This window comes from Seriola lalandi, unplaced genomic scaffold, assembly GCF_002814215.2.
Source record: "Seriola lalandi dorsalis isolate HSWRI2012SDOR001 ecotype SW California unplaced genomic scaffold, Sedor1 jcf7180002054915, whole genome shotgun sequence".
NCBI lineage: Eukaryota > Metazoa > Chordata > Actinopteri > Carangiformes > Carangidae > Seriola > Seriola lalandi.
In genome coordinates, this window is record NW_019525467.1 from 166,418 (window position 1) to 179,946 (window position 13,529).

At 40.3% G+C, this 13,529-nt stretch overlaps 1 protein-coding gene across 1 annotated transcript; it reads right to left on the reverse strand.

The window, feature by feature from the left end:
• Positions 1-620: 620 nt before the first annotated feature.
• Positions 621-5,788, reverse strand: LOC111673248 (adhesion G protein-coupled receptor G5-like). Its single transcript, XM_023430957.2, has 17 exons — positions 5,517-5,788; positions 5,337-5,414; positions 5,169-5,231; positions 4,902-5,060; positions 4,599-4,634; positions 4,409-4,483; positions 4,098-4,266; positions 3,826-3,982; positions 3,600-3,731; positions 3,343-3,453; positions 3,208-3,247; positions 2,949-3,049; positions 2,733-2,854; positions 2,386-2,651; positions 2,203-2,293; positions 1,812-2,095; positions 621-1,685 (listed from the first exon to the last, which is right to left on the reverse strand). The coding sequence occupies exons 1-17, from the start codon at positions 5,638-5,640 to the stop codon at positions 1,564-1,566; spliced, it is 2,130 nt and encodes a 709-aa protein (XP_023286725.2). The 5' UTR covers positions 5,641-5,788; the 3' UTR covers positions 621-1,563.
• Between the last annotated feature and the right edge of the window lie 7,741 nt (positions 5,789-13,529).

Here is a 13,529-nt window from a genome sequence, read left to right on the forward strand (position 1 = left end):
CTTAGAGATGTCAAGATTTATGTTTTTAGCAAACCACACTGCAAATCATTATCTCTGTGTGGAAGCTGTTACTGATTTGTGATTTGGTAAATTAATGAATAAAAAGCAGTGATTGTTGATCTTTGGCTCCAATAAATTAATGTGCTGGCCTTTCAAATCTCTAGCTCTTTAGCCATCGTTTACCACAGTGCTCCGATTTGTAATCACAGCGTGTATAGTAACCTCAGTTTACAGATTAAACCTCTGCTGTGGCTTGCATAGTGAGCTCTAGCGTACAGACACACACAGGTACATGTATATTATAGAAGACTTCTGTGCTCTGCATGAAAGGCCTTTTTTCGGGGGCAACACAAATCAGACGTGTATGGCAGTAATTACCCTAGTTTTTGGCTGGCACGATGTGGCCATTTAGAAAATTAATCAGACATAGATAAATAAACAGGCTTGGCCTACACGCCCAGAGTCCTGCATAAGGAAAGACTAGTCTGGTGTCCACTTAAGACACCCTAACTAACAAGTTGTATTACATGGAGACACATATTTCATTTCATCAACATAAAAACCCTCACGAGCTACTGTGATGACAAATAATTAAATAAAAGACAAGACTAAGCCAAAAATGCTATAATAGTATATCTGTAATGAACTCTTGCATTACTTTAATCATAATATTAAAAACATCAGATTGTAATCTTATCAGATATGAAGAAGAAATACACACTTCACTGGATAAAAACACAAAAAACACACCATAAACACACTATTATACCGTTTGCCCAAGATACACCAAACTTATTAAATGCAATAAATGTTTGTTTTATACAGTCATATTTCAGAGAATAGTTTCAACATAGTGGCATAACCCCAGGCTTCTTATCACTATCTGTAGTCATGAGCTCATTTCTTGTCAGCTAGTTAAGGCTCCCCGCATGGTGGATACTGCTCTCTGTAGGCACAAGGTAATTATCTGCAGGCACGCAAAGTGCGAGCTGGCTAGCTCGGCCCCCAGCACCGCACAGTATGTGAGGGACAAGACTTCCCTTCACCTTATATTCCTCTCCGTTTCGCCATCTTCTTTCCTTATGACAACCACATCAGTCATAACGGGCTTATGTTTTTCTTCCTAAACAATTACGCTCTGCATTCCAGCATATGATGACTAAAGCTTTGATTTAAGAGGACTGTGATATATCGTGAGTGAATCACAACCTTCTCTGCAAGTTTCACAGTGGGGGAGACTGGGCTTGAGTCATCAGCACAAATGACTTCCAGGAGACCATTCCATCTCCTCTGTCAGTACTACTAGACTAATTTCAGTATTTTTTCTCAATGAATGTAATCCAATTTGAGCTCAGGCTAGTCATTCAGTCAAACACACGCAGCTTTTCATGAAGAGGAGAATCAGAAACAGTGAGAAACAACTTACCAGCGCTTCATTTAAAAGGGACTCTACTTACATACAACTATATGAAATTAAATGCTGCCCTCTTGTGTCAAATCAGTCTCAGGCACAGAATGATTTCTGTCCCTGTTTTTTAAAAAGCATGTACAATGTAAAACAGCCTATTGAGGAGTAAATGATGTAAGTGTGTGTGGTGCAGCTGAGCTGGTACTGCTGGCTGTGACTTTATTGTCCTCTCCAACATTCTTGCTGGAATTGTAATAGTAGATGAAGAGGAAGAAACCTGCAAAAAAAAAACAGAGTGGCTGGGTTACAAACATTGTATTGTATTGTTGTTGTTTTTTTTTTGCTTGACAAGTAAATTAGACAGTTTGAGTGAAGATTGCTGTGTGTCAAGTCGTGAGTCTACCCTGAAAGGAGTTGAGGATGGTGAAGATGTAGTAGGAGGCAATTAGCATAGGTCCATGGCTGAAGAAAGCAAAGGCCCAGGTGATGCCGAACAGGAGGAACAGGCCCAGAATGGAGAATGTGTTTGTCCTGATGGAGCTGTTGTTCTGAGCATTGTCTACTGCGTGGTTAAACAGATTAATCTGCCGCACAGTTAAGATGAATATGATGAAGGTGAAGATGAACACTACAGCATAATAACCTATATTTACCCCTTGGTGAACAACGGCATCAGAAATCCAGCACCTGAAAATTATGAATTAAATAATGATCCACTTAGCAATGAATTAGTTTTTTTTTTTATGTAAATAAAAGATAATTTATCAGACTTGCAGTCAGTAAGAGTTGCTTACATTTTTGCTGAATTCCCATCATCGGTGTAAATGATCAAGTAATCATATTTCCCCGTGGCAAGCAGAGCGATCACCACTACAGCTGGCATGACTGAAGAGAAAGATAACTGTATGTACATACATTGTCTAATGGTTATATAGTGAGTATTTGAACACATGGAATTTTTGGCTGCGTTCCCTTACCCCATCCGGTGATGCAAATCTTCATCATGTAATGCTTGATTTGAATAGGGCGCGTCCATAGATTCAGGTACAAGTGCAGAGCCTCAATGAAAAACCAGCTAAAAGTAGCCAGCATGGCATAGTGCATACTTGCTGCCATCACTATACATGCGCCATAGTTCCCTAGGTTGGCAATGCTCTCATTCACCAGGAAGGAAAAGTTCAGGTTGAACATGGCGACAAAGAGGTTCATCAGGATCTTAGTTGCTTGGCTCGCTTTCCGTTTTCTGTGGAGTGTGTCAGGTTGTGTCAGCAAAAGCCCTCAATACATGACATTAAAATTTAAAACTGCCCTGCAGTCCTCCTACCTGATAAGACAATGCATGAAGAGAGCCACCGCCAAGAAAAACATTGACAGGCCACAGCCGATCGATGTGATGTAGGTCAGAGACTTGAAATCTGAAGTGCTTATGTTTCCAGGTGGAGGCGACTGATTTATAATAGAAAGATGAGTTAGAATATGTGTGAAATGTCAGCGGTAGCTATGAATATAGTGGGATTATTTGTAATACCAATCATTTTACCATCAGTATGGCAAAAAATGTTAGATGAGAGCAATGACATGTGATGCTGCCATTGGTCTCCCTTGTTTCACAGCCATCTGTGATCCAGGTCTGTGTTTTTTCTACAAAGGCAGAAAACACTGCGGCACTTAAAAAGGCTTCTTTTTTTTCTTTTTTTTTGCATTAATGACTGAGGAAGATGTGACAGTCATACAATGGGCTTTTGATTTGTTAAAGGCAGTGTTAAAGTATTAAAAGAATAGTATTATTTTTACAATACCTTTGCCATTCCACGACCTACAAGAAGCAATCTTTCCATTCTGTATTAGAGTAAAAAAAAGAAAAATGAATATACTGTTTCTCTCCATGACCACTTTAAAGATCATTATCATATCTGTTAACACACGTCTTTTACCTTGTCCACGTTCCTGTAATGAATCTCTATATTACGTGAGAGATTGGATATGTCAGCTCCCATTTCAATTCCCACTACTTCATTGTTGATGAAGACACTGTTGGGGTCATCCTGTCAAGAGTGGAATACTGCTTATAGCTTATAGTGGCAGGCACAGGGGAAAACATTTTTCCACTGGGAATGTTACATAATCATTGGCTCTGTTTATATTAAAGTTGTCAAAAAATGTAGATCAACTGTAGTTACATTAAAGCTACCTGATACATTTTTGGAAAAAGCAGAACTCCAGCATATGAACCATTTCTCTCTAATGCCTGGGAGAATGCTTCTTTTGGGATGTGCACTGATCGAGGGAATTGCGAGAATAAATCAGTGTCGTTCTCAAGAATCTGCAAAAAAAAAAGAAAAAATCAGTAAAAACTAGGGTGACTTAACTACCATTCATTATTGTGTGTCACTCTTGTATCATGGCAAACTGCGTACAGTTATATCATCACTTGTCGGAATACCCAAGTCGATGCCCATGTCATTTTTGTAGGCGAGTTTAACAAGAATCCCTTTAATAACACCCAGACTGACAGCAGCTGTGCTGGCGGCTCCCATCATATCCACCACGGAGGAGAGATTATTCATTATATTTCTGTGGTGGAAACACAAACACATGTCTTCCAGGAAATCACGTTTCAGCATCACAACTCCTAACAATGACTTGACTCCAGCAGCATTATTGCCGTCAATAATTGACAGATACTTACGCTGCGTTCTCTGGGCTGACACTACCATCATCATTGGTCGGCACGGATGGGAGAGGCAAAGAAATGTTTGGCTTTGTTCCTGGTGGCTTACATGACACACATACCACAATTTTCTTGTTATCATGGTCATTAGCATGAAAAGTGAGCTTGTAGTTTGTTTCTGCCAAACCTGCATATCAAACCACACACACATACAGAGAGAGAAAGAGAGAAACATTTAATTTTTACTACCATTTTCTTTTTGCTTTTTATTGAAATTACTCTTAATATATGATTTAAATAATATAATCTAATAAAAAAAATGACGATACCTTCGCAAGCTTGTCCACCGTAGGATGAACCATTTCCACAAAGGCCGTCTTGGCTTAGTCTAATATTTTTTACCCCTTAAACATATTAAAACATTACATTGTTGACACGCAGCTTGTTATGAGAGTTATCACTGCTGTTAAATTTGGGCTAATATGGAAAGTATGAGCTGTGATAGATTTGTGATTCTACCTTTTGTAAAGTGGCGGTGAAGGTATAAAATGAAACCTGCAACAGTTGCAAAGGTGTGTAAGACAACTGGTTAAAAGCATTACAGTTTTGTCTCAGTAAAAAAACGTTCTGACCAATAGGGGGCAATAACACATTGCTGTGTGCAAATACATTGTGTCTTCTTTCACCTCTTTGTTACTACATTTTATTTTGCCTTATCCGTACAATGAATAATAAGGATTAAGTATAGTCAATCTGACTATGTCTGAACCTAGTTGTTTCTTATTTTAAGAGTTAACTTAGCAAGGGGGTTAAGAACAATACCTGTTTGGTTGCTCCAGTTTGATGGTATATTTTCAAATTTCTCATTTGTTCTCATCACGACAATATCTTGCTTGGATAAAATCTCTTTATCCGGGATTATGACAGTGCTTCCATTCTTTATTTCAACGCTGCAGTTGAAATCGTGTGTCTTACAACAGTCTAAAAATACAAATCAGAATACATTCACATTTATCAAATGACCAAGAGAAACGATTGGATGGTTATTACTGATGGGATAAAACCAGACGAATAATTAGGTAATTTTACCTGCATGTTGTGTTTTACTCTGAACATTAAAACAGAGTTTAGTTTCATTGTAGTGGAATACATCTGAAATATGATGTGAAAGCACTGTTTACAAATTGTTTACACTGTTTAAAAATTTCTTTAAAATTTTCACAAACCATTATGTTTTTACAGTGTTGTCAAGCTTACCTTTTGGAAAATCTTTTAAATCATGGACACTGACAAACAGTACATTTTTTAGTCTGCAGACTTTAGTCTCATCTGTGCCTGTAAAAAACAACAAAATGACAAATACGTCTCTGCAGAACAGTTGCTAAAATGTGTTGAGAAATACTGTGTTTCAAGTTAGCTTTTGTAAAATGTACTCACCCGAGTTCTCACATGTGCTGATCTTGAGGAATATCCCATAGAACAGAATTACTGTCTTCAGAACAGACATTCTGCCACACTTGACATCCACTGGTAACATTGTTATAATGAGAAAATACAACATGCAGTGGTTTTGTTGGAGAAAGTTATCTAAACATAACGTGAAGCTATATCTATTTTTACGTGCCTCCTAACCATAGAGCAGTGCATTGACACTGTTCACCATGACTCGCATCCACCTAACAGTTATTGCATGTTACTGACACATGCACTACTGATGTTTGTCTGTTCATTCTTCCTGATTTAACTGGCAAATGAAACATGCCCATATCTCTCAATACATGCTCTGTCTGCCTTCCAACAGCAAACAATAAACATCTGGCAGCCTGCCACTTTCAGTTATGGGGAGGAATGAAATGTACCCATAGTTGTTAACAAAGATGCTCTTGCTGTCAACATTTATCTTTTTTTTATCATCATTATTTTTATCATAAACATACCAAAGAGCCTGGGTATTCCTTGCAAAGCATTTTTTTTATTTAATCATCAGTATGAAGTTAAGAAACAAAGAATGTGTGGTTCTTTTACAGTATTCTGGGATTTTATTTTGTTTCTCAAATGGGTTATTTAGAACACACTTATGTAAGTTGTTCCATTGGGCAGGTGTGTTTGTCTTTCTCTTGACTCTTCTTCTGTAAGATGTTTTATCATTGAGACAGAGGGCAGTTGGACTTGGTGAAGATTTACTGAAGATGTTTCACCTCTCATCTGAAAAGCTTCTGAAATTCTGAGACAAATTGTTTTGACAAAGTCCTGAACTGCAGTATTTTCATGCTGGGAGTGGAGGAGACTGATGATGCCAGTAAAATTAGGAAGTAATTTTGTTCACAGTTTGTTGCGTAGTTCATTTTTTAGCCATCATAGTGGCCTAGCTCTTCGGTTGGCAGTGTCAGTTTGTTGGTCAGTTGGTCAGTCCACCATTTTGGTCCAGACTGAGATATCACTACAACTTTTAGATGGACTGTCATGATATTTTGTACAAATACCCATTGTCCCCATAGGATAACTTGATTGATAGCTGATTCCCTGACATTTCAATTTTTCCAATACTTCAATTTTTGGGGGTATATGTGTTTAATGTTATTTAAGAAAAGTTATCATGCTAGCATGCCAGCTAAGATGGTGAACATGTTAGAAACATTATACCCGCTTAACATCAGCTTGTTAGCATTGTCATTGTGAGCATGTTTTCATATTAATGTATTGTGTAATGTGTATTTGGCTCCAGCCTCATAGTGCTGCTTGCATGGCTGAGGACTTTGCGACTATAGCCTCTGTTACACAGAGATCCCGCTATGTTGCCATTAAGAAGACCCCTCATTATGCTGCCTTCGCTTGTCTACACTGAACCAAACAAAATCAGCATATCGCTGCCCCAGTGTCTGATTTTTGATAGCATGCGTTCACATTCTGGAATCAGAGGTGTGACATGTAGCACAACAACAAACCACTCACTGATTCACTCGCAATGCAGGGTGGTATATATTGCTTGGTTGGTGTACTACTCTTCATGATGCGTTACGGGATACTGAGTCCACTATATAGGTTATAATAATTCTGACTATACATTCGGAGAAGTAGTGGGTGATCTCGGACACAGCTGTCCCTCCATGTTGGCTCTTCATTTTACACAGACGTTGATTCGGCTCAGAGTCTAACTCCACTATCTGCTTAAAGGTGGAACACCAATGCCTCCCATTCCATGTTCATGCTATCTATACAGAATGGTACGGTGAACTGTGTAAAATGGGCTTATTCCAAAATTAAGCCATCTAAATTTGAAAATGCTGTTTCGGTGTAAAAAACGATTTTGTTCAACATTCTAGGTTTCTTTTTTTTTGTAAAGACCTCTGCCCACAGTTGCTAAATCTCTTCTTCTTTGTCATCTTTTCATTTGGCCAACAACAGGACTGCATTATAGCCATCTGGCAAGGAGTGGGGCAGACAGCGAGCTAACCACATCATTGTTTCATGATAGAAACGTTGTAAACACAGGCTAATAACAACAGCTGTGCTGTGTCATCAAACTTTAGCAACATTTTAAATGCATGATTAAGGAAAACGTTAAGAGAAGGCAGTTATCTCTTTAACCTTGCTGCCACATAAACCCCACCTAGGCTACAGACACAGGCAGTTACTCTCTGTTACACTGTGTGGCTTTCTGCCCTCTGTGGTCACCTATACTGTGTTTTAGTGCACCCAATTTCATAAGATAGTTGCTCTCATTTACGCATATGAAAGAGTGACTTTGTAGCGGTGTGGTGATAAAATCATTTGATAAATGATTGCAATGTCAGTCTGGCTCAGACCATTGTTTCAGAGGCCATTTTGGAAAGAGAAAAAGTTGTTTTAGTCTGGAAAGGTGCTGAAATTGAGAGAAGAAAATAGATTTACAGCTTAATGTGGATGTACTCTTGGTCTTGTTTGTTGATCCTGTGTTTAATGAGAGGAAAGATACAGCTCTCACATCTTTATGGTAAAGCTGCAGCTGGTTAACTTACCTTAACACCAATATGCCTCACTTTTCTTTCCTTTTTTTTTTTTTATTGTGCGTGCTTCCAGCCTGTTTGTGATCCGCACCAGAAGAATAATGCAAATCCTGTCTATTTATTCATACAGTGAAGGAAGAGGTTTGAATAAACAAGGCTTGTGAAGTGCAAGTAAGTAAACAAATTACTCTCTTCCAGACTATGTTGGCACTCAATAATTTTTGCATTTTTGTGTTGTATAATGTTAAGGGCTTCACACGTAACAGTCCACAAGCAACAGTGGCTCGTTTGTGTTCTTACGTTTCCAGGTAAATGACCTCAGTGGATTTACCAGGGGAGGGATGAATGAGATGGACTGAATGAGATGAAATTGATGTCTGAAAAATGTGTTGATGCTGCCCCCTGGCGAAATCCTGAGAGTCAATACTGCCAGTATGTTTCCTGATATAATTTGTTTCATTGTCTCTGACTGAAAACAGTTTGTACGTTTTTTGTAATGTTTGTCATTAAGATGCCAAGATCTGATTGATAAATAAAATTCAACGCAAAAACATGAGAAACCTAAACAAATAGCACTATAGATAAAAAGCAGTGCAACTGACCATAAATTGGCGGATGACAAAGCCTTTAGAGGAACAACTTGAGCTCCTCTGTGGTTGTTAACAGGTTGATAATGTCATTACAGCCAGCCTGCTAGCCTGCTAAGGCAATTACCACCCCACCAGCAGCACTAAACACATTTAAGACCTGATTGCAGTCTGGATAGGCCTGGTTTGATTCATTGATGGAGTTTTTATTGACAGTTTGGAGTTAACTCAGTGTATTGAACCATGTGGTCAGCCTGGTGATGTCATTGTTATCCTCATTGATGCCTGCTTGGCCATTAGTTTGTTAACATTGCATCATGTGGGCAGGTGAGAAAACAAGTTCCTATCCCCATTAAATAATCATTTGCTTAGTTTCTCATGTTAAAGTATTGTGCAAATTAGACAGCCATTAAGTTAGTGATGCTTGTGTATTAAGAGATTTGTGTAATGCTCTTAGCTCTGCGGCGATTCATCAATAAGTAAATCGGTGTGGCCTGCTGTGAGATCAAAGATAATTAAAGGAGTTTCTTAGCTCTTCACTGCAGGCTCTTGTTGTTGTTTTCAGGAATAGTTTTCTCGGTGGTTTGTTGCACAATGCTTTGGGGATAGAGCCAAGGGCTCAGTGCTGTATGGCAGATGAATATTTGATGGCCCTTAATGGAGCCTTCGCCCTCATGCCGTAGCTCTGTTTTTCCCACCACGCGCAGCGGAGCTGTGTGGTCGGCATCCATTTTGGCGCTTCCCTGGTGAATTTGGTTTCCTGCCTGACCGTGCCACACAACAGCTGCCTGTGATTTCATCATCCTGGTTTTTCATCACCCGGGTGCTAGCTACAAAGATTACCAGGCAAACACTGGTAGTGATGCTGAAGCTCCATGGTAGAACACAATGTCCCATCTACACTCCACCCCACTGCTCACCCAACCCTCACACGCAGCTGTATCCCTCGCCCTGTGCATGAACTTGTCATCACCAAGGTCAGCAAATCACCTGACATCTATGACAGAGAGGGCCTGATGTTACACACCGTCCCATACAACTACATCTGGATATGTGTGTCAATATTTATGCCCACTGGGTATAAAACATTGTCGGCATCAATCCTGCTGAGAAGATTAAGATCTTAACTTTGGGGTGATATGACCCAGCCTGTCGTTCCAATTCGAAAAGTGACAGTGAGGCAGAGCAGCTATACATTTGCTTGGTGACCTCATCCTCTATACAGCACAATCCATAATTATCTGACAGAGAGTTGCCTCCTACTTATGTTTCACCAATGGCTTGGTAATGTAATAAAATCTTGCAATCAAAGTGTTTGGGAGTCTTGAGAGTTTCATATGGAGGGTGTGAGGAAAAGGAGGAGCATGCTGGGCCTTTTGCTGGAATGTGGCATATCAGAGGTCATGTGCGTATGTTTGGAGTGTGTTCAAGGCACCTGTTTACACTGTCTATGCGTGTTTGAGCTTGTATACACACACACACACACACACACACACACAAACACACAATCACAGCTGCCCCTCACATTGCATAGCTATTTCTGACCTGCTCAGTCAGCCAGAGACATGGGAGGACAGAGGGGTCAACCTTGCACTTTCTCCTTTTTGTAAATGACACAAACACACGCACACAGGCATGTACAGCAAACACACATCAAAGCTGATTTTTTAAAATATTTTTTTTATGATATCTTAAAATGTACAGTACAATGTCAGTGAGTGTGCCTGACTCTTTGTTCACCTTGGTGTGTCTGTCACCCCACACACCCATGACAGATGTGGTGGAGGGCTGAGCTCACTGATTACTTTACAGCCTCGATGTAAAACCTGATCGGCATGCAGCTAAGATATTTCACATCATGGTTATAAATCAGTTTAACGCAGCCTGGCTCGCTCTTCAGTTACCTAACTGTAACCACAGCGCCCGCCTTTCCTCCCTGTGCTATTGTTTCGTGTCAGACAAAGACAAAGAAGACAAAATATGGAGTAAACATAATTTATGAACTGTGGAGATTCTGGTCGAATTTCTCACATAAATTTTTCATCACCTCTCCTTTACTAGGTCACAGGTGGCACCCTATACTCGCCGGTGCTGCGCCTCCCCGGACCTCCACCACCCAACCAAACAAACAAAAACAGGGACAGGCGAACACTGACGTGGAAAATGTTTTGTGGTTGACAGAAATGCATTCGTCACCATCCTAGAATTACAGAAGGCTCACTCAAGGTCACCTCGTCCAGTGGAGAGACTTTTGTTATTGAAGATGTTTAGCCTGCTGCTTACGGCTGCAGTGCTGGTGATGATGATAAGAAAACACTGAAAAAAAAGGTAAACACACTGAGGGTCATAGGGGAATGGCAAATCGTTAGTAATTCCATCCTGTTTTTGCGAATCGCTCCAGATGAGACGACTTAACAAGAAACACACAGTAGGGGTGACACTGTGTATCTGGTCTCACTGCACTTGCCATCATCTGCCTAATTTTGAACACATTCATACGCCCCTCTCCTCCATCACCCACACACGGAATTTTCAAGCATACTATGACATCACCAGTCTGCAACCCGTCCCCGAGGCATCTTCGCCATGACATCAGTGTCTGCACCCAGGTGGGGGGTGTCTTTCTCCTTCCCCTGGCCCAATAATTTACCTCTCCTTGTGGCCCCTGTGAGCGCAGGACAGTAACCTTATCTTGGTCCTCAGGCTCGACACAGAAGCAGGCCAGTCAGAGGGGGGTAAGGCAGAGTGGCGAGGAGACGTGGCGACACTGGAGCGAGGTGAGACGAATAAAGTGGAGGGAGGAAGGGAGGATAATGGCCAGCTAATCTCCTTTCAGGTGTGGGGCATGGATGCCACACTTAGGTGTGAAGGGACTGGGGGGGGGCCTGGAGGACCAAGATTACAAAAGCTGGACTGAAGGGGTGTGAACAAGGAGATGAGTCTCAGAGGAGTGTGAAAAAGTGGGGAATAAAAGGAGGGGAATGTGGAAGTGCAGGTGATGATGGGTCATTGGGAGGTCTGTTGAGAGTAGTGGGGAAGTGAGAAAGACTAACATCTTGGGTGAGGTTAAATACTATTTGTTTAGATATTTAGAAGGGTCATTAGGTTAACATTTTGTTCCTTTTCACCTCTGTGTGAAAATGTCTTCTTTAGGTTGAGGTTTAAGAAAAGGAACAAAGTCAAAAGAAAACAGTGGATGAATGCTAGCCCATCATCCTCTCCCAAATTTCACCTCCATTTTAATTTGTTCAAGCATACTTGACCACATGCCTTCATTCTGTCTCTAAAATGCCCCCCATAGGTAAGTCAGAGGGGCAAAAAAAGAAAGGAATGATCTCACTTTGGGAAACGCCCACAGATACACTCTCATTATGAATTGACGATTTCATCACATTAGGATAAAGTTACACATGTGTGGTAGTTGAGACACTTCAAGGCAATCTGACTGAAATGATATATTCTTTGTGGTGCGGTGCTTCCTTACAAAGCCTACATTATGAGTACTTTGTGGTTTGTCGCCGTCTTTCAAATGGGCCATTTTTTTCCCAGAGTGTTCTGTTAATAGCGGTAATATTGACTGGGAAGTGCCACTGCTGCCAGGCAGGAGACAGCATGACATCATTCTCCTTGTGTTGTGGTATTGGGTTGGTGACTGTCTGCGATCTGACTGAAAAGCTGCCAGCAGCTGGATTTGTCTGTCTGCCTGGTGTTTGCCAGGAATCCCTGCCTGGCTCAGTGCCAGTGCCAGACAATGAGCATGGTGCGTTGTCAATAATCAGCTCCTTTTTAAAGGAATACTTCAAGAATACGCTTTATACGCTTTTTCTTCCTGAAAGTTAGATGAGAAGACTGATATTTAACTACAGCCAGCACCCAGTTAGCTTAAATTGACTGTACCTGTAAATGGCATGCAAATATTAACCATGTATATACTGTTTATTACTGACAGGGTATATTTATTTTTTTATTTTTCTATATTTTGAATATGGGGGGTTATATATTTTTATTATTTTGTAATTATTTTGTATATGTGGAATGGAGCACTGCAACATAACAATTTCCCACAGGGGATTAATAATGTATTTCTGATACAGACAAAAGAAAATCACTTATTATAATGTTATATCTTGTTTGTTTACTCTGCACTTAAACAGAAATATAAAATCCACAGATCGTGGTTTCAGGGTGGAGCTATTTCTTTTCATCACAGTGAAGAAATGCTTTCAGCACATAACTTCCTGAAATATGTTGCTTGCGTAATATTTAGTTTCACATTTAGCATACTGACATGAGAATGGCGTTGATTCTCACAGCTATTAACCCATGGCAAGAAAGTGAATCAGTGCATTCAAATTTACAGCCATGCACTTGCTGCAGCTTCTTAAGGTGCATTTACAGTATTTAAACTTGCACTATAAAATGGAAGAAGTAGCTGTGACTGATGGAAACTGTAACTAGTGATGACACAAACGCAACAACAATGACTGAAGTGAAGTTGAGTGCATCTGTGCATTTAGCAGCTCCTGGATCAGCCAAGTGGGTAGAAAAAAGCAGACTGAGCTTGTAAACCATGATTATGAAGAGCTGAATGGAAGTATGGAGAAGGAAATGAAACATTTACACAGGACAGATCTCATAATATTTAAGACTAATTACAAACCGTCAGCAACAGTTCTATGCAAGTCTAAAACCAATGTAGCACTTCATTGATCCTGAGTGTGTCTCTTTGTCCGTACACACTTATCAAATTATGGTTTTGATTGCTGTTACGCGAACTAAATCTTGATGATGATGGAAAGGGGGAGCCTCACCCCACAGGGATCACTCTAGAAAGGCTTCCCCTGCCTGCTGCCCTGTTGTGGGGCAGATAAATAGGG

Bases quoted from the DNA above. Each gene is read 5' to 3' on its own strand.
- LOC111673248 (XM_023430957.2), bottom strand. From the start codon at position 5,640: ATGTTGTATTTTCTCATTATAACAATGTTACCAGTGGATGTCAAGTGT. The intron at 5,415-5,516 runs GTGAGTACATTT...TGTTTTTTACAG, and splicing joins CAGCACATGTGAGAACTCGG to GCACAGATGAGACTAAAGTC. The intron at 2,652-2,732 runs GTAGGAGGACTG...CACACTCCACAG, and splicing joins TTCATGCATTGTCTTATCAG to AAAACGGAAAGCGAGCCAAG.